Here is a 22,338-nt window from a genome sequence, read left to right as displayed (position 1 = left end):
CTGAACACTCTACCCAGTGTGATTAACTTAAACTAATAAAGAACAAGCTTGTTTTTTTTTACAAACTCACCCAAAGAAAACATATAGTTTGCTCAAATGAGATGTCTTGTTTGTACACACGCTTTGTTGTTTTTATGTTATTCTCTGCTAAGCCTTTTGTGCCATGGGGAGGTCATCATAATTTTACAGTAAATTGTATAAATTGTCAATGGCATTTCTTTAACTTTGTCCTAAAATATATGTACATTACTTACAGTAAGTTTTAGTTTTATAAGTTTTATATTGAAATAAATTGATTTACTTCATTTTTCTACAAAAAGAAAGTACCCAAATCTCTATATTCAGAGCCTAACAGAACACATTTTTATTGAAAGAGTGCAGAGAGAAGAATTCAAGTAAAGGGGGGAGAATATTTGTGACATTAAATCTGAGCACAGAAAAAAAACTTGAGATACAAGCATAACATTTGAAACAAGATGTTTTATGTTTCTGGACTCGACTTTGTGAAAAATACAGTCCTCGTTTGAATGTAATGGTATTTAAAGTAAAAAATCTGCTTTCACAGTTCCATGCTAGATTTCTATAGAATTGCCATCAATTCTGTAGAAATGATGGCAAGCATTTATGATATTCTGTATTCCTGCAGCAGAGAATTATTTTTGTAAGTATTGTTTTATTGAACGACACCTGCAAAAATGTTGAAATGATCTTTGATGTTTCACCTATAGTGTTTGCGGTAATCACACCTACTCAAACTACCACTGGAACAGGACCAAACACAGTCTGCAGCCTGTGCAGCAGATGTCTGACCTCCTCACACACCACCCACTGTCTTCCTTTGACCTGTGGGCTATTTCAGGAAACACAGACTTCCCCAATTATAACCTACAAATACAACTTCTCTCAGTGGAGAGTTGTTTTACCGACACAAACATTTATTGATAGAAATACTTGAGGAACAAGGTCAATCACGACATGTGGCATACTACACTGGAAGGCATCAATATTTTCAGTGTCCAACAACACAAGCCTTTTTCTACGTAGGCCACAATGGTCAACAGGACTTCTCATGTTTTTTGTTTTTCTTTTGGTTTTGCTTTTATTTTTAGCAATGGGTTTCTTCTTAGAAATTTCAAACAGGGCCATATTTGTGAGGTGCAGCTAAGAATACCATCATCAATTTGATTTGTCACCTGAGCTGTAACTCAAGTACAAAGCTTTGTACAATAGGGGATTATTGGGTGTATGTTTTAGTCTTTTCCATATTTGTCTCCGACTTATCTGCTGTATTCGCTAGTCGTCATGTTGCAGTTTGTCCCTAATGTCCTACGGATCTCAGAGACACAGGGAAGTGCTTATCCTTCACTTAAAATGGCAACAGACTACATTACAGTTGGAGCTTCTAATATGTCAAAATCTGCATCCATACTATTAAAACAAAATATGATGAATTTTCAAAACTTGCAAGAATGGGTGCAAACACCTGCATGTTGCTTTGCTGATTTGCTCAGTTAAACATCTCCACAAAGGAAAGAATAATTACATTCTTTTCTGTGGCTGTGTAACATTTTGAAAAATAGCACTAAGCAAAGACCAATGGCTTTCTTCATATTAAGGCAGATGGGCAGCGTGTCTTCCACACCTGCCCAATGCTGTGTGCTGGCGGGGAGGGGAACCCGTGCCCTTACCTGCAGCACCAGACAAGATTAAAGGGATGAACAGACAGAAAACCTGATGCTCATGCTCGGTACATCCTCCCACACAGTCTGCAGAACAACAAAAAGCCACTTAGTGGATCTGCAAGCTGCATCATGATCCCAAAACCAGAGGCGGAAAATAATGTTTCCAACACTCTGATGTTATTAAAGTGATTTGGCAAACTTGTGTTCACATAATGGTTTCGGTTTTTATAGTTTTAATTATTCCTGTTTAATTAGAAGAATGCCATTTGTGTCTGGATAGCCGGCACAATCAAATGTCTGAATCAACAATTAAATGAGTGAAGTTTTTTTAGTCCAGTTTGGCCAATCGGGGATCTTGTAAATGTGTAAAATCAAGAGAAGGACTTTGACAATGAAGAGAGAACTATATCACTCAGGGCGGTGTCAAAAGAAGGTGGTTTTTATAGGAGATGATGATGTCACTGTGTGACAGATGAAACATCAGACAGACACACACACACACACACACACACACGCACACAAACACACAAAACTCAAGAGGCTTCTTGTCATTGTTCAGCACACACATGGAAGAAGCTCACACTAACCAGCTACGCTCTGTGAAGCGGACTCTCAACATCCAGGTAGAATAAAAACTGGTTTTATACTTTATTTGTTAAATGATCTTTGGCTTGCATGTAAAATGGTATAATTTTACAAAGGTTCTTTTTCTTTAAGTGTTTATTTTCCACTCTTATAATCCTTACGAGGTTCTGATTCAGTCCAAGTTAGTCACGTTTTCACTTTGATTTGTTTAAACATGGCAAAGATGAATCTAAATCATCTAAAAGGTTTACATTTGAAACAGCTACTGATTGCTCTGCATCTTTTTGTATGTTGTTCCAGATTTTCCACAATAAAATAATCAAAGCAGCCCGCAGCGCATTTATCCTTTTCAATTGGCTTTCCTTGCAAAAATGCAAGTAAACGGTGTTTGACTTGGGGGGCGCCGGCAGAGGGGTGGAGGTGTATGCTTCTGCAGTGGCGTCTCTGTGCGTCGGCTGCGCTCATGGCTCAGAGGAGGGCTGCAGGTGGCTGCTGCTGCTGCTGCTGCTCCCGAGCTCCCCTGAACGAAGACAACGCTCGTTTCTGCTTGCTGGCCGGCCTCATCCTTCTCTACTTGCTGTGCGGAGCAGCTATCTTCTCAGCTTTGGAGCACCCATTTGAGATCCGCGCCCGACTTTTGTGGAGGCAGCAGCTGGAGAACTTCACGAGGCGGTACAGGGTCAACCTGGGCGCCCTGCACACCCTGCTGCGGCAGTACGAGCAGGCGAACGGAGCTGGGATCAGAGTGGACGAGTTGAGGCCACGCTGGGACTTTTCTGGAGCTTTTTACTTTGTGGGGACTGTGGTCTCTACTATTGGTAATGACTCACTTTTATACACTTGAAATGAAATCTTCAGTAATTGAGGCAATAATTGTGAAGATGCTGCCACCGCTGACTTTACCTGAGTAATGTTTGAAGAGGGTGCTGGGGTTTTCTTCAAATCTAACCAAATTGGTGTCAAACTTTTGTGTAGCAAAAAATTTCATACATAAAAGTGACTTTAATGAGGACATCAAACAGGGTTTGATGTCAGTCTATTGTGCTACATTTGTGATGGTTTGTGCAATTTAAATTTTGATACCATATTTTGTTTGATTTTGTAAATGTGGTGGAGGATGCTGGTTGACCTTTGATGACCTCTGGAAACATTTTCATGATGATGAAAAATTTTTGTCCAAGCAAAAAATTTTCACAACAATTTTGTTTGATTAAAAAATTTCTCTCAGTTTTTTAACCTTCACTTGTCCTTTCCAGGTTTTGGCATGACCACACCGGCCACCATCGCCGGAAAGATATTCCTCATCTTCTATGGCCTCATTGGTTGCGCTGCCACCATCCTCTTCTTCAACCTCTTCCTCGAAAGGATCATCACCATGTTGGCATACATTATGCGCTGGTGTCATGAGCGGCGGTTGAGGTGCGGAGGAGCGGGTGTGGTGTCAAGCAGAGAGGAATCATCCGGTGAAGAGGACAGCCTGGAAGGCTGGAAACCGTCAGTCTATTACGTGATGCTGATTCTGGGACTGGCGTCCGTTGTGATTGCCTGCAGCGCCTCCACCCTGTACAGCACCATGGAGAACTGGAGCTACGTCGACTCCCTCTATTTCTGCTTCGTGGCATTCAGCACCATCGGCTTTGGGGACCTGGTGAGCAGCCAGAGGGAGCACTATGAATCCCAAGGAGCCTACAGGCTCGGAAACTGCCTTTTCATCCTGATGGGAGTGTGCTGTATCTACTCGCTCTTCAATGTCATTTCTATCATTATCAAGCAAACTCTCAACTGGATCCTGGGGAAGCTGGCCTGCTCTGGGCAGCGTAAGCTCTGTTCCTGCCCCTGCCTTCGAGGTAAAAAGCAAAGCCAGAGGGGTCCGGCGGCACGCCTCAGACTCAAGCGAGTGAAACGCAACGCTGTGCAGCCTATCTCCACCCAGTGCACCATGGGAAGGCAACGCTACACAGACGGCTCTGTGGAAAGTGTGTGTGACAGCGAGACAGACGCTGGTCCAGGGGCTGAAGTGCATCTGGGCCGTCGTCTGTCTGGAGAGATGATCTCTGTCAATGAGTTCATGGTGTCCAATAAGGTGTCTCTGGCGTTGCTGCAAAAGCAGCTGAGTGAAACTGCTCACCAAGGGCCACGGCAGAGCTACGGGCACCAGAACGGGTTTTCTGGAGGGGTGGGGGCCTTGGGAATTATGAACAATCGCCTGCAGGAAACCAGTGTGGATAGATAGCGTCATTGCTCTGGGCTCTTTAGAAAATCATTACGTTTGTCCTATCTGCATTTGAAAACCAAATCATGTGAATTCTGACTGTTTTTGCCCCAAGTGCAGTAGATTAGTTCAGTTGAGAGAACAGCGGACTTTCATAGTGAACTCTGCAAAGCAAGTAAGTGGTCATTTCATTTGGCGAGGCGAGAAAAAAAATAGAATTTTTTGCTTAAAAAAGACTCGTGAAGAAGGGCCCAAAGTCATCAAGTGACTGACTCATACCAAAGCAATCAGGCGAAAGAAGCAGTGAAGGACCACTTAAAGGAGGCTGCTGATTTGAAGAATGCTGCACATGTTGCTGGACCTCACTGAACAGAGAGGGTTGTATCAGATCACTTTAGTTAACAATGTGCAAACGCAATATCTACCATCGCTTCTTAGTTATCCCTTTCAAACGTAAAATAATTAGAATGTGACCTGTTTTTAAAAATATCTCCTGCAGAAAGGCTGTCAAGCAGCAAAAAGGAGACGTTTTAATTTGTCGATTGCTCACAAAGCACCCATCTTAGAAGTCATTTAAATTCACAGTCATCTTGAAGAAGATCCAGGGCTTTCAACAGAGAACATCTAATCAAATGTGGCTTGTAAAGCACACTCCTGTGTCAATAAGTGCCACATAAGTAGTCACGCCATCATATAAACACAGAGAGAAAAGCCTAAGCGATCCACAACGAACTCTTAAGAGACTCTGTACTATGCAAGGACAGAAGTATCCATCTATGGCATGTAGCATTGATGTGGCGTGTTTTTAACAGACATTTTATTTTAACAGTTCAAAGTCTTTTTTCTTAGATTTTTGTTTCAATAAAGAAACATTTTTGGCAGAAATTGTGAACTAATTTAGTAAGTTTGGAAGTTTTATTATATTGCTGTGAGACAGAAAATAATTGTAAATAAATGTTAAAATTCTACCATTTGTTAATCAAAGAAGTGTCAAATCTCCAGGAAACAGATGTTGGATTATTTTTTATTTTTTTTTTGACAAGTGTTGCAGGAAGACTTTTTCTGTTGCTGCTCACTGAGTTTGCAGACATCTCAGGGGGGAGTTTAGCGCACTCCTCATGAAACTAGCTTTAAATGTTTTATTTCTCTTTGCCGCTGCTTGGTGACTTAAAGCTTTAGCTCCCTGGACACTTTTTCTGTTGGACTCCGGTCCAAACACTTGCAGTGGCAATCCATTACCTTATTGTGTTTCTTCTTCAGCCATTTTTATGTCCTTATAGATGTTTTACCATATGTTCAAAAGGTGGGAGACAGAATTCCAGCATCAAATATTTATTTTAATGCAAATACGTTTTAACATTTATGCAATTTGTTTTTTCTTAACTATTATTTTTGTCTGTTTTTCTGTCTCCCAAAAACTAAACAATCTTAAAATGAAGATTGTTTATTTTCCATAGGTGAAAAAATATAAAAATCACTGGAAACATAAAAAGTCAATCATATATTCTTTATTCAGATTAAAATCTTTACTCTCATCATTTAATGTTTAAACACAGAAAATGATACACAAACGTAACAGGATGATGCAGAATGGTGTAGATAAACGACCAGTTTGGAAACCGACCCGTTCTCTTGTTTGTTGCTGATGTTTTATCTACAATATAAAAGAAGAATAAGGCAGCACAGGACATGATCAATTCACTGAGAAAATATATTTCACAGACAATTTCAAACTCTTTAGAAAGTTGGTAAATGCATGAACATGGCCATTTAGAAATTTGATTTGTCATTAAATTCAGATTCAGGCCTTTGTCTGGATATGTTCTGGTCGAACTTCCTGATAAGCAGATGCTTTTTTTTCTTCCCTGCAGTTACAATAAAATACAGACATTATCATCCACTTTATAAAAAAAAAAAATTCTCTTCTGGTTTGTGAAATGCATTTTTTCCTTTATCTATGTATAATAAAATATTTGTAATTATTTACTTATCACCGGCAATGAGAAATACAAATGAGTTCCCTGACTCCCTTTCACTGTTACTATTTCCTGTAGGAACAAATAGCCATTTGCATGCTCACATATGTCTTGTTTGACAATTAACTGTTTAATTCTAAACATTTTTACTTACAATTTTCTTTAAAATACAACTTCATGTGCATCAAATAGTCCTGCTTTTTTATCCAATGAAAATGTAGTGTCACAGTTGGCTTTAATCCAGTTGTACTGATGTGTCCTTGGACTTGAGTAGCTGTGCTGTGTGTTCACTGAATTAGAGGCAGAGGTTCATTCCTTGCTCTGTGTCTGAGTACGTTTTACAAAATATCCGTCTGGTACAAATATAAAGTTTTAGGCTTTATTAGATCTCTTTGTGCATTGCATTTGTTTTAACAAGATGCTGCCTGCGAGCATGATGTAAACAAACACCTTTGCCAGGTCATGTGATTCCCCCTTATGGTCAGATTGCACACATGAGGAAACAGTTTAATATTCACATTTATTACAGTCCCTTTGAGTCAGAGAGTCTCCACTTCAAGGTCTCATGAACTTCCCAGAGCCTGTTATAAAAAACAATGTTGAAAACAGAGGTATATTTTACATATTAAGATAAAATAAATGGATTTCAGTGAGAAAACTGTTTAGTGTGGACTTACATTTGGTACTGCAGGCTTGTGTGTCTCTCTTTGATGATAGTAAGCAGAGATAATACAGTTTCTTCTGTAACACAAAAGTGACATGGTGTTCTTTTTTTTGTTACCAGTCTATAGGTGTAGCTTTGACTTTACATGTTGACACATTAGGTTCCATTTTGGCTGTCTTACTTGCTCTGTATGCCTCCACCTGGAGGTAATCCAGGAATGACGGTGGACGCCAGGACTGTGAGGACAGACAGCAGGTCAGGCTCCTCCCCGGAGGCGGACAGCTCGTCATAGATTTCTGTCAGACATCAGGACACAGAAACACTCGCATAGGCACTTTTAGCAAACACCTCCATACTTTGTGTACTTTCACTTTTGAAGTAAACTGCTTTGTTCTGCAGTTCTGTTGGCAACCTTGTCTGTTCAAATCACACATCGTTTTAATTTCTTATGTTTGGTTATCTTATCACTCTCTGCATCTGTTTACTATTAGCACTTCTTATTTGCTGAACTCTACAAAAATAATTAATGTTAAGTTTGCTGGAGAGTATGATGGTTGACTTTCTTTCTAATAGGCCTTTCGGGATATTGCTGAATGCCTATAGCCTGCCCTCGTCTTTTAGTGTGGCATTTTTTTTAAATTGCATTTATGCTCCTTCAGTTTGCTTGTTGCAAATCACCTTTTGTATTGGGCAGCATTTTAATGAATTGCAATTCAACATTATTGTTATTTTGCATCTGCTATTTCATTTTATAACACCAATTCTTGTGTTTATTTTTTATGTGGAGTTGTAAACAGGTGGAAAAACTTTGAGGAGGTGAATAATTTCTATCGGTGCTGTTTGCATTGTGTAGCATTACATTAAACTAAGTTATTAGATCATCTCTGCAAAACACTAATAGCACATATGTTGATTCCATATATATATATATATATATATATATATAAATAAACACATTGCCGGTGCAGTGAAGTTATTCCAGGCAAACAGGGAAGGATCAGCTCCACTTTTAAGGCGGCTGGTGGTGGATCCGCTAATAAAATCCTCCGGTGTGAAGTGGCGGCTATATACGAAAGTGCTCCCCGTCTTTATGCAAAAGTCCGGACCTTTATCTCTTCGGATCGCCTGGATCCACTGCCTCCGTTGGTCCGGGTCCGTCGGGAACGCATGATATGACAGATAAGGCTGTTTTCTTGCCCCACATGAACAACCAGGGACTGAAAAAAAACAACTGCGCCGAGACTGAGCCATTTTCCTGGCCTTTTAATGCTAACGCTATAGCCTCCGGAAGTTGTCCAACCCCACATCCGCTTTCAAACCCGGAAGCGTGAAAAAGGTCTATTAGAGGCTAATTTTTAAAAATAGTGCATGTCACATGTTCAGCAGCTTTAATTACTCTCAGCTTCCTACTCCACTGAAATGGGAGGCAGCTGTAAAACACAATCAAGGAGTTATGACAAAGGTAAGGTCTTTTTTTAAATTTATTTATTTTAACTGCATCATAATCAATTTGGGACGTAATTGCCAATACACAAATGTATCTACGTTTGGGTTTATAAATGCAGATATTGAAGTTGCAGTCGGAAGGTTTGAGAAAACCGTGGTTTTAAAGTTGAATAGCAGAGTCTATGGCATTATAAAGTTTATTCCCCCCAACACACCTGCCACTTTGGATTCCAGGAAGTCCTCCAGCTCGGCCTCCTGGTGTAATGCCTCTGCTGACAGCTGGGGGGCGCCCGGGAAGCAGAGCAAGATGATGCTGATGTTGTCCAAGCTGCCCTGTGAAGCAGAGCGAAGCGGCGTCAGCACGGGATGAGTAATGATCGCTCTCGCCCTGCCTGAATCGCTTTAGAAATGGGTCAGCTGCGTCTCAAGGTTTTGCACCGCCTCTGTCACACGGATGGAGTGAAGCAGGAAAATGTAAACCGAGCAGAACATTTTGACTTTGTGCTGCACATTCAAGCTGAAGCTCGTTACATAACTGAGACATGATGTCCCGGCAGGATGGAGCACAGGAGGAAGAATGTGTGTTGATTTGTGAGAATATCTTTCTACAAGGAATCAAATCTTGTATGCATAAAGATTTTTGGGATGTGATCTGTGATAGTTTCTGAAATGGGTCCGTTTGACTGGGGATCCAGGAGAAATCAATGACACTCCTGCAGGCTATTTAGAAGCGCTGAGAAGGCTGTTATACCATGAAGAGCAGCCGCAGCGTAAATGAAGCTTTAGCAGAGGTCAGCGCTGGATTTCCAGTCAGTGTCCTGGCTTTCACAACCAGGGATTCTCAGTATTGTTCACAAGAATGCAACAGCACAAACAGGTATATTCCTATTAACCTGTAATGTATAAATAAAACCAATCAGGTTGCTCACACAACACTCTGCAGTGAGGAAGTTGTTGCTCAGTGAAGAAAACTCAGTAAGACAGCTGTTGTCAGAGTCACTGGAGTGTTTAAATTAAATCAGAGGAAGTATAGAGACATTGGAAACTATTGGCATGCCTGCGGTTTAATTAAGACACAAGCGAGTGAGGGAGAGAGCAAGATTTAAGGCAGGAAGTTTGAGCAGAGTACACACAGCGTGAAGTCGCCTCTGCTCTTAATGCTAATTATTAACCAATGAAATCATGGCCAGAAAAATTTTTTTGAATGTCATTGCTTCTTCATCAGATATTGTAGGACTTAATGAGAAAATTGGAACTGGCCAAAAACACAAAATTCCGATAATTGCTACATGTGTCTTTATAAGCAGCCCTCTTCTAATTGCTTGTGTTCAAAATATTATGTATTTTCCAGGCATACAGTGCCATTTTAAAGCACAATCACGTAACTATTCTATCTTAAGTTGTTACAAAATGCTGTAAGTGAAACTTCAAAGAAATTTCACTTGGCAATCTAAATCTTGAAATTGGGCCTCTGTCTCTTTAAGAAACTCCTACTCCTAAACCTGTTGTATTCAAATTGCATTACATTTCTTAAAAACACAATTTTAATTCCCATTGCACAGTAACATTTGATTTTATTTCAAGTTCCTGCTGAGCCAACTACCTGTCAAATTAAAATCAAATAACTAATTAAACAATTATTGATCCTTTTAAACATGACACTGTCTGAAGATTGACTGGCAATGTTACTCTAAGCTGAATTAAAACCTTTAGATCAGGGATAAAACCTACAGAATTATGAAACCTCCTGTTTTGGTTTGTGCTCTAAGTAAAACTCTTCGTTGTTCTTCACAGTGGAACCATGCTGTGACCCACTAAACCTGAAGCGACACGCATAGACGTCACTCTGACCTTGTACAGACAGAGGTCGATGACTTGCATGCAGACATCTCTCAGGTCAGTACAGACTTGCAGCCGGTTGTGGACGAACGCGCAGAGCTCCTCGTTGCTGATGGTGTCCCACACGCCGTCGCAGGCCAGCACCAGGAACTCGTCCATGGGCGAGCGCTCCACCACACACACCTCTGGCTCCGGCGAGACCATCTGCTGGCTGGGGGTCCGGTTTTCCGCCCCTTTGTAGCTGAAGTCCCCCAACGCTCGGGACACGGCCAGGGAACCGTTGATCCTCTGAAGGGACACCGACCCGCCGGCGCTTTCGATGCGCTCCTTCTCCAGAGGGCTGTACGGTTTGTGGTCCTCGGTGGAGAAACGCACCTGCCCCGAGCGGCTCAGCACGGCCCTGGAGTCGCCGCAGTTGCCGAAGTAGATGTAGTATGGGGAGATGAGGGTGGACACCACGGTGGTGCCGCCTCTCTCCCAGCCTTCTCGCCGGGCCACAGAGTGCAGGTGTTTGTCTGTCTGCATGAAGCCCTCTATGATGGCCCCCTTCACCTTTTCAGGGTTGTCCTCAGGTCCGATCCCACCTGTGTGCACAAATGAGTGTAAATTGAAACTGAACCCGACCCCCCCCCCCAAAAAAAACTGCATGCCTTCATCACATGTTTCGTGTGAAATCTTTTACCTGTGGCCAGGATGTGCCCCAGAAGGTGCTGGGAGCAGTGTTGGGCCACCGTGCTGCCGGCGTGGCCGTCGAACACGGCGAAGAAGCTCCACTCGGCGAACTCTCCTCCCAGCTGCGGCACGCAGTTGTGGAAGTCCTCCATGTTGGCCCTCCAGCCCTGCATGCTCCCCAGAGCGTAGGTGAGGCCCCAGCGGGCGCAGCCCTCCTCTGTCAGCTTGTCCAGCACCGGCCGGTCCAGGTACGGGCTGGGGATCACCTCCTCCTTCTCCCCCTCCCCCGTCTGCTCCCCGTCCGACGTCCCCCCGCGTCCCCCTTTGAAGAAAGAGCTGACCCTCTTCTCTGTTTCTTTGACCAGCTGCCGTACGAATGCAGGCATCTCCACGTTGCCCTTCCTGGCCGTCCTCATGACTCCTATGTCCAGCTGGTGAGGGTGTGATCTTCGCTTGTCCCGGCTCTGGTGCTTGTGGATGGGACGCAGGGCCGAGCTTCTGGCCTGACTCTGGGCCTGTGCTGTGTCTGCGTAGCCCTGCTGCTCCAGGGCTCAGAGCATGGCTGCCTCAGCTGATGGATGCTCTGCTCCCCTCCCTCTCGATGCTCATCTCCTTTCGTCTTTCCCTCTGAAGACCTCACTGATCGGCACGCTCTCCTCCCCTCATCCTTCCTCTCTCCTCTTTGTTTTTTGGTGTCTTCTCTGTGGGTCTGTGATTTCACCTTCTCCCTCGCTTTTTCATAGCTCTGCCCTCTTTCTCCAGCTCTCCCCCCGCCGGCCTTGTTATTTTCCCTGCCTCTGCGGTGATTGGCTGGCTATTTGTGTGCACCAATCTCTTCCCCTGTTGCTCTCCCTCTGTCTCTGTCCTCCTATCTGCAGCTCTGGTCCTCCCATGCTGATGGTAATCTCAACCTTTGCTCGGCCGGGATTATAGGCTTGTGGATTAAAGGGCTGTCGGCCATTTGGAGAACATGTGATTCGATGGTGAGACTCTGGTGTGGATGATCTCTTTAAAGTGATATCACAATTTATTTGGTTTCCTTTTTTAAACATTTGTCATGGTGACACATGCATCCTCTAAAATAAAGCCTGTAATTTCAGCTGCAGCCATTGTTTAATTGTGTGTAAGGACGAGCATTTGATAAAAATGAGATTTGTTAGACCATCACAAGGGAAATAACTGAATAACGCATGGCTTTTATGTTTTCAGATGAAAATATGAAAAGACTTTTGTCTTGTTGGACGGCCCCACTGTGACTTTTTTGTAATTGGTGCCTTTAGTTTCCAGTCGATTTTAATCCGCTGCTCCAACTTAAAGCTACAGTTGGTAACCTTTAATGAAAAAATAACTTTTTTGTACGTATTTGTTAAAACTGTCACTAAATTGTGACAGTTTACGAGACGGATAATCTGTGAAAAAAATTGAGCTCCTCCGCTTCCTCCCAAGCGATACTGCTGTCACTCCCATTCAAAATCGACCAGAGTCAATTAAAACGTTTTAGTGCTGTCAATCATCCTTGTGTTCGTGCTGCTAAATGTGCGCATGGTGAAGAAGCACCTTAACGTTCCAGGAAAACCATTCATCCATCATCATCATCATCAGAGTGGAGCATTCTCAACACGCTCCATTGTGGTGAACCAGCTGCAACCAAGCAGAGAGCAAGGGGGAGGTTGTGAGCAGCGCATACGCAAAAGTGATTGGTTGTTTCTGACCAGGTGCTTGAATTTTTCACACATTAGCTGTTTTACACTGAAATGTCACAACAAAGTGACAGTTTTATTATACTTCATTAAAAAAAAATACAAATTACTAATTTGGCCTTTTGATCAATATCAAGTCTGATGGACAGACTTGATATAGATTCCATTCACTCGCAGAAAGGGATTGAGAAATTGTAACCAATTGCCATATTAACAACCGTATTATTGTTTCAAAGGTCATGGATTGGAGATTTAAATTAAATGATACATTTGTTGTTATCACTTGGTTCTGACTACACAGAAAATCATTTTCAATTGATTAAAAAAAAGTGGGAAAAATACATAAAAACTGAAATCTGTAATGGATTAAGCTGCCGTAGCTTGAGGACTAAAATCCCCTCTGGGTTTATTCTAATCTAAATGAACAGATTTTGTTTTCTCATGATTATACAACCTGCTGTGACTGACAGCTGCTTTCCTTGGTGGCGTTTGTCAGACAACAGCTCAAACCTGTGGGGTCAGCCAGAACGACGGCTCCCCCCTCTGTAATTAATCATGTAGCTTGATGTGCTTTGACAACTTTGGACGTGTGATTTACAACACGCTGCTGGTCGCAAAAGAGCAAAGAAAATAACTTACTTGACTTTTGATTTCCTCTAACTAGTCATTTGTTGTTTTAGTGCTTACTCATAATCTGCATATTTTTTCTAATTAAATATTTATTTGAGCTCACAAACCTCTTTTTCAAGAAATACCAGCAAGAATCAAACACTGTTACAAGAGTTTTAGTTAAATACAGGCATAAAAAACCCAAAATACAATTTGATAAAATATTGCAAGTCATCTAAATGAAACAGTTGCATGTTATGGAATTAGCCTAAAAGACTGGTTTTTTTCATTTTATTTGTTTGTTGTTATTTTGTTAGTTTTGATGTGATACAAAACTGACAAAGAGGAAGAAAGAAGAAAGGTGTGTTGACATTATAGAGTCTTTACCTTCCACATTGGCATTATTTCCTCAGCAAAAGGCAAATATGAACAAAAAGCTGTGAGAAGAAAAGAAAAACTAAGTACACCCCATCATTCTCAATGCGACTTTTATTTATATATATATTTCTTCTTCTTCAGTTCTTTGAAGTTTGCCCTTAGTAAGCACAAGCTTTCAATCAAGCTGAGGTCTGGACTTTGACCCAAAAGCAACACTCAAGTCATTTTTCCTTTCTCCTCCTCTGTTATAAATTTGTTGCTGTTTGGAAAAATACTCCATTAATTAACCAGTTTCTGCCCAAACCTTAGCTGTGGGGCAAATATTTTTTTATTTTCGTTGGTCGAATTGGTGACTGTAAAACAAGTGCAGACCTTCATCACCTTTACTGACAGTGTGTACCAGGTATTTGTGGCAGATATTCAGGGCAGCATGTCAGGGGGCGCCACAGCCTCTAGGTGTGCACAACAAAAACAGATTGTGTCAGCTGAGCTCCAACACAGTTTTCTGTTTCTCCGTATGCTTATCAAATCTGTTTGGGAGAGTCATGTGGCTCTATACAACAGCTGGATAACGATGCTGAAGGCAGAATCTGATTCTGGTTCGGTCTTGATCTCGTTTTTGATCTCGGATCAGTCTCAGCTTGGACGTGGCCTTATAACTATTCACATATGGAACGACAGCAAGTAAGAGTTATCTAAGCTCTTTGCTGATGACTTTCTACCTTTAAAATTTCATGGAGGCAGCATGGGTGTACTTAGTTTTTCAATTTACAACTTTTCCATTTTGGTTTCTTTTCTCAAATAATTCATGAAAGTCTGAAGAACCTCTGCCATGTGTTTTATTTTATTTTTTTACACTTTGGGCTAGATTTCAAAAACATTTGAGCCTGTAATGTCCCGATTATTTAATTATTCTTTCCCACACAATATCCAAAAATGTCTTCAAACCAAATTGAGTCTAAATTCCCCCAAGATGCAGTAATTTTGGTCAGACACATATGAAAGGGAGTCAAAATGGAGTTCAGTGTGAACATCGAACTTAGATACTGAAACAGAAACTAGAATTTGGCGCAAAGAGACACAATTTAAACCACAAACTTAAAAGTGACTCAGCTGAACCTATTTACATTCAGACTGAACTCTCCTGTGAGGTGATGAGCGAATGCTGTTTCCATCTACAGCATGAGTCAGCCTTAATCTGAAATTCATCAGTTTCTCATCAATGCTGCCGAGTGCAGCTGGTGCAGAGAGCGGCCTACAGACCTGGGCTGTTTCCCCATGAATCCTGATCAGTGATGAATTTCACATCAGAAGCTGCTCCCGGCCGGTCCGGACACGCGCGGAGAGGCCTCTCGCACGCTGACTGAGAGGGCAGGAGGGTCCCAGGAAGCTGAGGAGACATGTCTCAGGTTCCCAGTTTTCAGTGTGTGTGTGTGAGTATTCACTGGGTGTATCCAGCATGGGATAAAATTAGGCCGGGGCGGCCTTATACTGCTGACAGAGCTGGGAAGGCCAAAAAAAGCTTGGGGGTGCAAGCCAACGGTGGAAGCTCAGGGAAGAGAGGGGAGCAAGCAGGACCGCCGCCGAAATGGCCTCCAAACGTAAGGAAATAACGAGCGGCAGCTAAAAGCTCAGAGAATCAGGAGAACAGCTGTGAGGTGGAGGGAAGCCACAGGTTCTGCGTTTGTCCTTTGGGCAGGTTTAAGAGGTCCAGGTTGAACTCTGAGTCCAGCATGTCTCATATCCGGTGGACAGAAAAGGGACTCATCTAAATGAAACCTGTGTTATCCTGATTCATTTAGAAGAAGAAGATATCGACAACTATGTTTGATTTGCTACTTGTTCGGGTTGCATTTGTTTTTAGGATTAGTGTGTAGTTTGGTGCGTGTTTCCCAAGCTGTGGGAAATGACTTCATTGGTGCACCAGCTGAAGTGAGAGTGGGTCGGCTCAATCCTGCGTATAAATTCAATTAAATAGCCGCATTTTATCTTGTTTGAGCATGTTTCTGGAAATGCATGACAAAACCCAGCTTCAGCTCGTTGTGTTATTCCATCCCCCGTTGTTTGAAATGCAACTCGCTAATCTGTGAGATTCCCAACTATTTATATAGGAAAGATAATTATCTCCGCATTTAAAGTCGTTGTCAAATCTTTGAGAGGCTGAGTATTTGATACAAGATCCCAGATAATATGTTACACCTTCATTCAGAGCCCTTCATCACACATTATTAATAGCTCCAGACATTTGTATTTTATGTTGTTCTTCTAAATCTGCTGTATTTCTTAATTTAAATTCAGAAGATTGTTTTATTTTTCCGTGACTGTAAAATATTTTTCAAAACCAGTGCAGGTTTTGCATGCATGACGGTCCGGTCCGTCGCATTTAGTTTGTTTTGAAGACGAACCTGATCTGAGCGGAGAGGCTGACGAGTGGGTCGCTGCCACCAGTGGACTGAGTCACACAGCATTTTGGAGTCATCGGAAACAAGGCGGCTCCATTTAAAGGGACAGTTCAATTTCTTAAATCGGATTCTGTTGAAAGGTTGTGAGTAGTAAATATCTTACCAACAGTGAACATAATTGAATCCGAAACATTTACAGTGTATAAAAAAAGATACATGTATTCCCTTTTTTTTCTCACAACTGAAACTAAACTTTTCCTGTTTAAATTTGTTTTGGATCAGCAGAATGATTCATATTTGCTGAATAACACAATTAGAAATATATCTTTAACTTTCATTGGATTTAGATGTTTCGACGCTTAGTATTTTGTAGATTTTCTGTGTAAGTGAGGCCAAACGTTTTGAGCTTCCTCCTACAATTTTCTCACAACATTTGCTGGAATTTTGCCTCATTCCTCCTGACAGAACTGGTGAAACTGGTTTGGAGACGATCACTACAAAGCATCGACCTTGTTGGACATTTGTTAAAATGTTTTCAATCATTATCCATTTCAAAGACCCATTTATACCAAACACTAACTTCCTGGCAGATAAGTTGAGACGTTGCATCAGCATTTCCACATAATGTTCTTCCCTCTATTTTAATTAGAAAAATTAGAAAAACATATTTTAGAGCTTTAATGCATTGTTTATCTGAGTTCTTATTTAGACTAAAACATGGTGACAATTATGGAGAAAGTTAAATTTGTTTTGTGTAATCCCAGGGAATAAAAACCATAATAGAACAAAACTGTGATTTTCTCCTGTTTTCTTCTGGTATTGTTCTGACTTTATGTCATGTTTATGGTCCCATCATATTTATGTTACGCAACCACAGATAAGCATGGCTCAGGGCAAAGCGATAGACTACCTTATTTATTTGATCTTTTATTGCAGATTTCTCAGAAATGTGCAATCATGTGAAAAAGGATTTTTCCCTTTCACAGATTTTTTTTATTTTTATTTTTTTGGTCACACTTAAATGTTTGAAATTCTCCAACATTAAGTCATGTGGACTTTAAACAGACCCTCCAATGCGGCAGAAATAAAACAGTGCTGTAAAAAGACATGGATGAAATGCATCCATGCAATTGTTTGAAAGTGGTTCTCTTAATGAAATCAACATTTTTAAAATGTTGGGTTTTGAGGGTCTGAAAGATATTTCAGTTTGAGCAAAAACAGAAGAAAAGTGTGTGTGGGGAAAATACTACTTCTTAGAACAGTGCAGCTGATTGCTGGTAACTGTGTTTTGCAGTCATGGATCTGGTGTATTGGAGGAACATGCGGTGGACCGGTGTGGTGTTTACGGGCCTGGTGATGTGTCTGGCCAGCCTCTTCCAGCTGAGCGCCATCACTGTGCTCGCTCATGTGTGCTTGGGTATCATGTGCATCACCGCCACGCTCCGTCTTTACTATAAACTGCTGGAAGTGCTGCACTGGAACCCTGGTGTTCACCCCTTTCAGTGAGTTGGTTGGTCTACATTCATTCTTGAACGTTCGCTGGATCGCCTCCTCCTATATGCCAGACATGTTCACATTTCTCCTGATTTTTGGGGGAAAAGTGTCAGGATGATTTTGTGATTTTGTGCCCAGGTCGTATTTGGATTATGACGGCTCTCTGACCGATAAGGAGACGGTGATGCTGGTCGAAGAGGTGGTGCTGCTGACTGCCTTTGCCATCACAGAGATTAAACGCCTTCTCTTCATCGAGAACGTGATAGACTCCATTAAGGTCTGAGAGCATTAATTACGAAAGATGTGATAATATATACTCTCTCTATATAGATAGTGCTTTAGAACTTTGTCACATTTTATCCTGTTAGAACATCAACCTTTGAGGTATTTTATTGGGATTTTGTGACCAACACAAAGTAGTTTGCAATGAGGATCAGAAAAATCTTTCCGACTTCACACGTAAAAATTGGGTAGAGAGATATTCCAAAAGATCTTTCTTAATATTTGAAGTGAAACACCGCAATTTCTAGACTTTTATTAAAAAACAAACTGATTATTATGAATCATTTGCTTCCCTATCAGAGCCATGTGGTACTTTGTGTTGGTCTTTTATGTAAAATATTAATGAAACTAAAAAGGATGTGGTTGTCGCGTGATGATAAAACAAAGAAACAAAAATTGACGAGGTGTGAATACCTTTAACAAGATAAAGATCCATGACCAAAAGTCTTGGATTTGAACATGTTTGGCGCCCTCTGGTGGTAGCAGAAAAAAACTGTTTTAGCCTCTCAATATTTTACTGTAGGAGTATTACAGTATCTCACACAACTCTCAAAGTCCTGACAGCTGTGTCCGGATGTAAAAGCACGCTTTAGCACAGAAATATAATTCATTACGTTAGAATTCAAAATGGAATTCAAAAGACAAGAAAACATGGCATAAAAATATGAGCGCACTCATCCATCTGTAAATTAAGGGTAATAAGTAAATAAAAACAAATTGTTAAAACTCATTGTCTCCATAACAACCATTTTGTAAACATTGTTACCTGCGTTTACAAAAAAAAAAAACCAGTATAATATATTTAAACATGTCACTGGGGTTGTAGAGAGAACTGAAGGAAAAAAACAGTGCAAATAATGTATATATTTAAAATAAATATCACTTATTTAAAAAAATGCTTTCAAGAGATGATCACCCATTGATTGGTGATCAATAGGCAGTTCCAGTACAGAAAAATTTGATCTCCTTTATTCCAGAATGGCCTAATTTTCTGTGTGTAAATAGCCCAACTAACATCATGTACTCACATGTGCAGTTTTTCAGTTTAGTAAAAAAAAATTAAAAAAAGAAAGAAAGATCTATAGAAATATTCCAGGTCATGATAAATAAGTTTAAAAGAAAGACCCAAGAAAACAAAAAATCCAAATTGATCAAAACCTGAATTCAGTCAGAAAGAGCCTGATTGGTGCAGGTCTGGTTTTGTAAATGAAACTGTTTTGTTTGTGTTGGAACCTCCACTTGTTTGCCTTCCAGCTGCATTGTATCATCTTAATGATCTAATGATTAATCTTCTGTCCCTCAGTTTGTGTTGTTCCTCTATCTGCTGACATATGTGGGCATCGCCACCAATGGGCTGACTCTGATCATAACTGGTGAGAAACATTAGCCAGTACTTCAGTAAACCAACTCTAAACTCCTGCTTCACACTTTAAACTCTCTGTCCTGATCTGATTACACAAGATTTATTCATCCTTGTTTTTTTAGTTTGATTCTTTTTTGTTTTTGCTCCCAGCTGTGATTGTGATTTTCTCCCTTCCTCTGTTATACAAAAAACAACAGGTAAATATTTCTTTTTTTTTTTTTAACCCAGAGAAAGTTAGATTTGCTTTCTGACTTCTCGTTTTGTTGCCAGGTTCGGATAAGGAAGGTTGTCAGAGCGTTCAGAGCGTTTGTGAAGAAAATCAGAAGTCTGTAAGTAACCTGCTACATAAAACATGTCGGTTTGTGATAATAAAACCAAGCTATCGGTATCCTTTTCACTGTGCATTGCCTTGTTGCAGGTTTGACAGTTTGTATGAGATGGTGAGACCCTCTTCTGCCCCTGCCTCCAAACCGGCACCCCCAGCTGCTCCCGCCATCAAACAGAAACCCAAGTCCAAGTAACGTTTTGGTTGCACACTGAAGGGATTTGGGATTTAGAAAACGTTCGTCCTCTGTGGGGCCGCCGGTGGGGCTGCTCATTTCCATCTCTCCACTGTGATTGTTTATGGGAGCAAGATTTAATTGATGCCGACAGCAGAAACAAAGCTGCCTTTCACACACAGAGAGGGACGGGCGGATGATGAAGTGGGAAATGTTATTTACTGAGATGTAGGCAACTGTAATGTTACCAGTTGGTCATTTTCTACAAATGGTGACAGCATACACCTTCATATATATACCTATTATCGAGCTCTAAACTTTAAGTTTAAACAATTTTGGAAACACTAAATAAAAAAAAAAACTAATCACACTTAGCAAATTTATTTTAATCAGGCTCTTTTTTTTCTTGCTTTAATAATTTTTAATATTAAGGATTACTGTAAAGCAATGATTTTCAGTTAAAGCACTAAATCCGAGGGATTAGATTCATTCAATTTGTTTAGAAAAGTGAACTTTATCACTTCTGCCACAACTTGTAGTTCAACGTCTGAACACCAGGAGGCAGTGCTGAAAACAATGCTGACAGATCTACAAAAGTACTTGCTCTGATAATTACATGAACAACAACAAACAAACCTGCCTCTCGAGAACATCTCAGCAAACAAACATTTACATTTTATATAATTCTAATTCCTGGATGGCTTTATTTCATGTGAATATATTTATACTTCTAATGCAGTTGTTTCCATAGATAACCCACAGAAACCTTCCAGAAGAAGGACTAAAATTGTTTTAAGTTTTTTTTTTTTTTTTTTCCAGCTGGATCCCAGCTTGGATCTCAAAATGCTAAAGTCTTGAACTGTTTCACATTTTGTCACGTCACAACCTCAGATTTTTGCTTATTTAATTAGGATTTTGTGAGACAGACCAACACCAATCAGTGCATAATTGTGAAGTTGAAGGAAAACCATACAAAGTCTTACATGAAGCCGGTGTTGAATGCAAAATGTAAACTCCATCTCAAGGGTTGCGCATGTTGGTGGCAGCGTAATGATGTGGGAGTCAAGGGCGAGACTGAAAATGGATTTGTCTTTTTTTTCCCCAAAATTTCATTTCCTTTATTTTTGGGAGCCGACGTAAAATTTGAGTGACAGTTTGTATCTGTCAACCATTTTAAAAACCTTCCACTTCAAAATAATGCACTGTAGTTTCTATTGATCTCTAATGTACTGTAAAACACATCGACGCTTGTGACCTGGATATTTCCGCCCGTCGAAGGGGTACGCTCACTTCTAAATCTAGTACATGTGGGGACTTTTCTTACTGACAGCTAGCTGCCAACACTGAGCCAGTGTGTGGATACTTCAGTGCAATTTCCTTGCCAGAAACCTGCTTTACGCATATCAAATCAATGTGAAAACGAAGCTGCACTCAAACTGTTGTGTCTTAATGAGCTGAAATTACATACAGTGTGTAGCATATATCTACATATATTCAAGTGATGACGTTTTGTTTTTTTTTTCTGTCATCACTTGTGATGTGGGGATCTAGATCTGCAGACATTTCGGCTCTCGGTGTTTTCAGTCGTCTCGTTTTTCCCTCGGCGCTTTCCATTCAGCCTGCATTTTCTTTACTTTTGGTGCCATGGAATAAATAGAAAGTCCTGAAAGTTTGTTCGTGTTAAATTGGTCGAAGTGGGCATCGGTGTCAATAAATGTACAATTATATACTGTAAAACTTGGTCGTGATTTTATAACAATTTAATCACTGCAGATGTCATCGCTGATGTGACTTTTTTTGTTTTTGGTTTACAATATTTCTATTGGTACTTACTATTTGTATTATTTCCTATTGGAATGTTGCTCCCTAATAAAAAAGAAAAGTATTTGCTATACAAGTGTGTTGTGCCTGTCATAAATTCAACACGGGTCGCTGGAGCTCAGTTTTTCTTGTACCTTCTGCATTTAAAAGAATTGCACCTCAAGCTGAGAGTAAATCGAGCTCTAATAATGAATGCAAACATTTGCAGAAAATATACAATTTGCCTTCATTTAAAGCTGCAGGAACACATTCAGCCACTAGGTGTCAATCTTGGAAAGGTGCTACTGTGAGTGATCCAAGATAACACCATTCACACCAAACACTTTCAACATGATTTCATTGCAGCGTCCAGCTCATTATTAGTAAATTACCCTTTTTGAAAATGTTCGCAGTATTTAACAATAAGAACATCCCTTTGTCTGGGAGCCACGGTAATGTGTTGGTGACCTTGAGATGTTTCTTTTTAGAAGAGGAAAAAGAAAAAAAAAACTAGCGTCAATTCATGCTCTCTTTCATATCTTCAAGGGCAGCTTCTCTTATTGCCTTAAATCGTGACTCACAGCCTCCATTTGTCAGTGTTTACTTAAAAAGCTCACTGAACACGCTCATGTGGAGCCGCTTGACGTTTCACAGCAGTTCAAAATCAATCCCTTTTTTGACTGTTTTCTCTCTTTACGTGCTGTGTTTGTGATTTCCGTGCGTCACAATGAGAA

At 40.6% G+C, this 22,338-nt stretch overlaps 4 protein-coding genes across 5 annotated transcripts in view; 3 read left to right on the top strand and 1 right to left on the bottom strand.

Annotated features, from left to right (window-relative positions):
- The first annotated feature begins 2,691 nt into the window (after positions 1-2,691).
- kcnk12l (potassium channel, subfamily K, member 12 like) lies at positions 2,692-4,500 on the top strand. The gene is made up of 2 exons (XM_055043837.1): positions 2,692-3,085; positions 3,524-4,500. The coding sequence occupies exons 1-2, from the start codon at positions 2,692-2,694 to the stop codon at positions 4,498-4,500; spliced, it is 1,371 nt and encodes a 456-aa protein (XP_054899812.1).
- A 1,472-nt stretch (positions 4,501-5,972) lies between these two features.
- On the bottom strand, positions 5,973-11,830 carry ppm1nb (protein phosphatase, Mg2+/Mn2+ dependent, 1Nb (putative)). 2 transcript variants are annotated; one of them, XM_055044047.1, is made up of 7 exons: positions 11,087-11,830; positions 10,417-10,988; positions 8,781-8,898; positions 7,301-7,415; positions 7,133-7,196; positions 6,974-7,036; positions 5,973-6,133 (listed from the first exon to the last, which is right to left on the bottom strand). In XM_055044047.1, exons 1-6 carry the CDS (start codon positions 11,490-11,492, stop codon positions 7,019-7,021), a joined length of 1,293 nt encoding a protein of 430 aa, XP_054900022.1. In that variant the 5' UTR covers positions 11,493-11,830; the 3' UTR covers positions 5,973-6,133; positions 6,974-7,018. The 2 variants fall into 2 exon arrangements, with proteins under 2 accessions (XP_054900022.1, XP_054900021.1); XM_055044046.1 differs by having other exon boundaries at positions 5,973-7,036.
- Positions 11,831-11,864: 34 nt separating this feature from the next.
- LOC129368878 (uncharacterized) overlaps positions 11,865-22,338 on the top strand; it is a 75,277-nt gene continuing 64,803 nt past the window's right edge. Inside the window, exon 1 of the mRNA XM_055044045.1 lies at positions 11,865-12,070. Within this exon, the coding sequence (XP_054900020.1) occupies positions 12,057-12,070 (14 nt within the window). The 5' untranslated portion in view covers positions 11,865-12,056. The remainder of the gene's footprint in view (positions 12,071-22,338) is intronic.
- Positions 15,275-21,718, top strand: rtn2b (reticulon 2b). Its single transcript, XM_055044051.1, has 7 exons — positions 15,275-15,364; positions 17,460-17,667; positions 17,798-17,936; positions 19,245-19,314; positions 19,455-19,501; positions 19,575-19,633; positions 19,723-21,718. The coding sequence occupies exons 1-7, from the start codon at positions 15,352-15,354 to the stop codon at positions 19,823-19,825; spliced, it is 639 nt and encodes a 212-aa protein (XP_054900026.1). The 5' UTR covers positions 15,275-15,351; the 3' UTR covers positions 19,826-21,718.

Source organism: Poeciliopsis prolifica, unplaced genomic scaffold (assembly GCF_027474105.1).
Source record: "Poeciliopsis prolifica strain line A6 unplaced genomic scaffold, Auburn_PproV2 SCAFFOLD019, whole genome shotgun sequence".
Taxonomy (NCBI): domain Eukaryota; kingdom Metazoa; phylum Chordata; class Actinopteri; order Cyprinodontiformes; family Poeciliidae; genus Poeciliopsis; species Poeciliopsis prolifica.
The sequence above is the reverse complement of the archived record's forward strand: the minus strand, read 5'-3'. Positions and strand labels throughout refer to the sequence as shown.

Coding starts and splice junctions, on each gene's coding strand:
- kcnk12l (XM_055043837.1), top strand. CDS start 2,692: ATGCTTCTGCAGTGGCGTCTCTGTGCGTCGGCTGCGCTCATGGCTCAG. Junction 3,086..3,523: donor GACTGTGGTCTCTACTATTG/GTAATGACTCAC, acceptor TGTCCTTTCCAG/GTTTTGGCATGACCACACCG.
- ppm1nb (XM_055044046.1), bottom strand. CDS start 11,492: ATGAGGACGGCCAGGAAGGGCAACGTGGAGATGCCTGCATTCGTACGG. Junction 10,989..11,086: donor GGGGCACATCCTGGCCACAG/GTAAAAGATTTC, acceptor TTGTGCACACAG/GTGGGATCGGACCTGAGGAC. Junction 7,197..7,300: donor GGTGGAGGCATACAGAGCAA/GTAAGACAGCCA, acceptor TTTGTGTTACAG/AAGAAACTGTATTATCTCTG.
- rtn2b (XM_055044051.1), top strand. Junction 17,668..17,797: donor CCTGGTGTTCACCCCTTTCA/GTGAGTTGGTTG, acceptor TTTTGTGCCCAG/GTCGTATTTGGATTATGACG. Junction 19,315..19,454: donor GCTGACTCTGATCATAACTG/GTGAGAAACATT, acceptor TTTTGCTCCCAG/CTGTGATTGTGATTTTCTCC.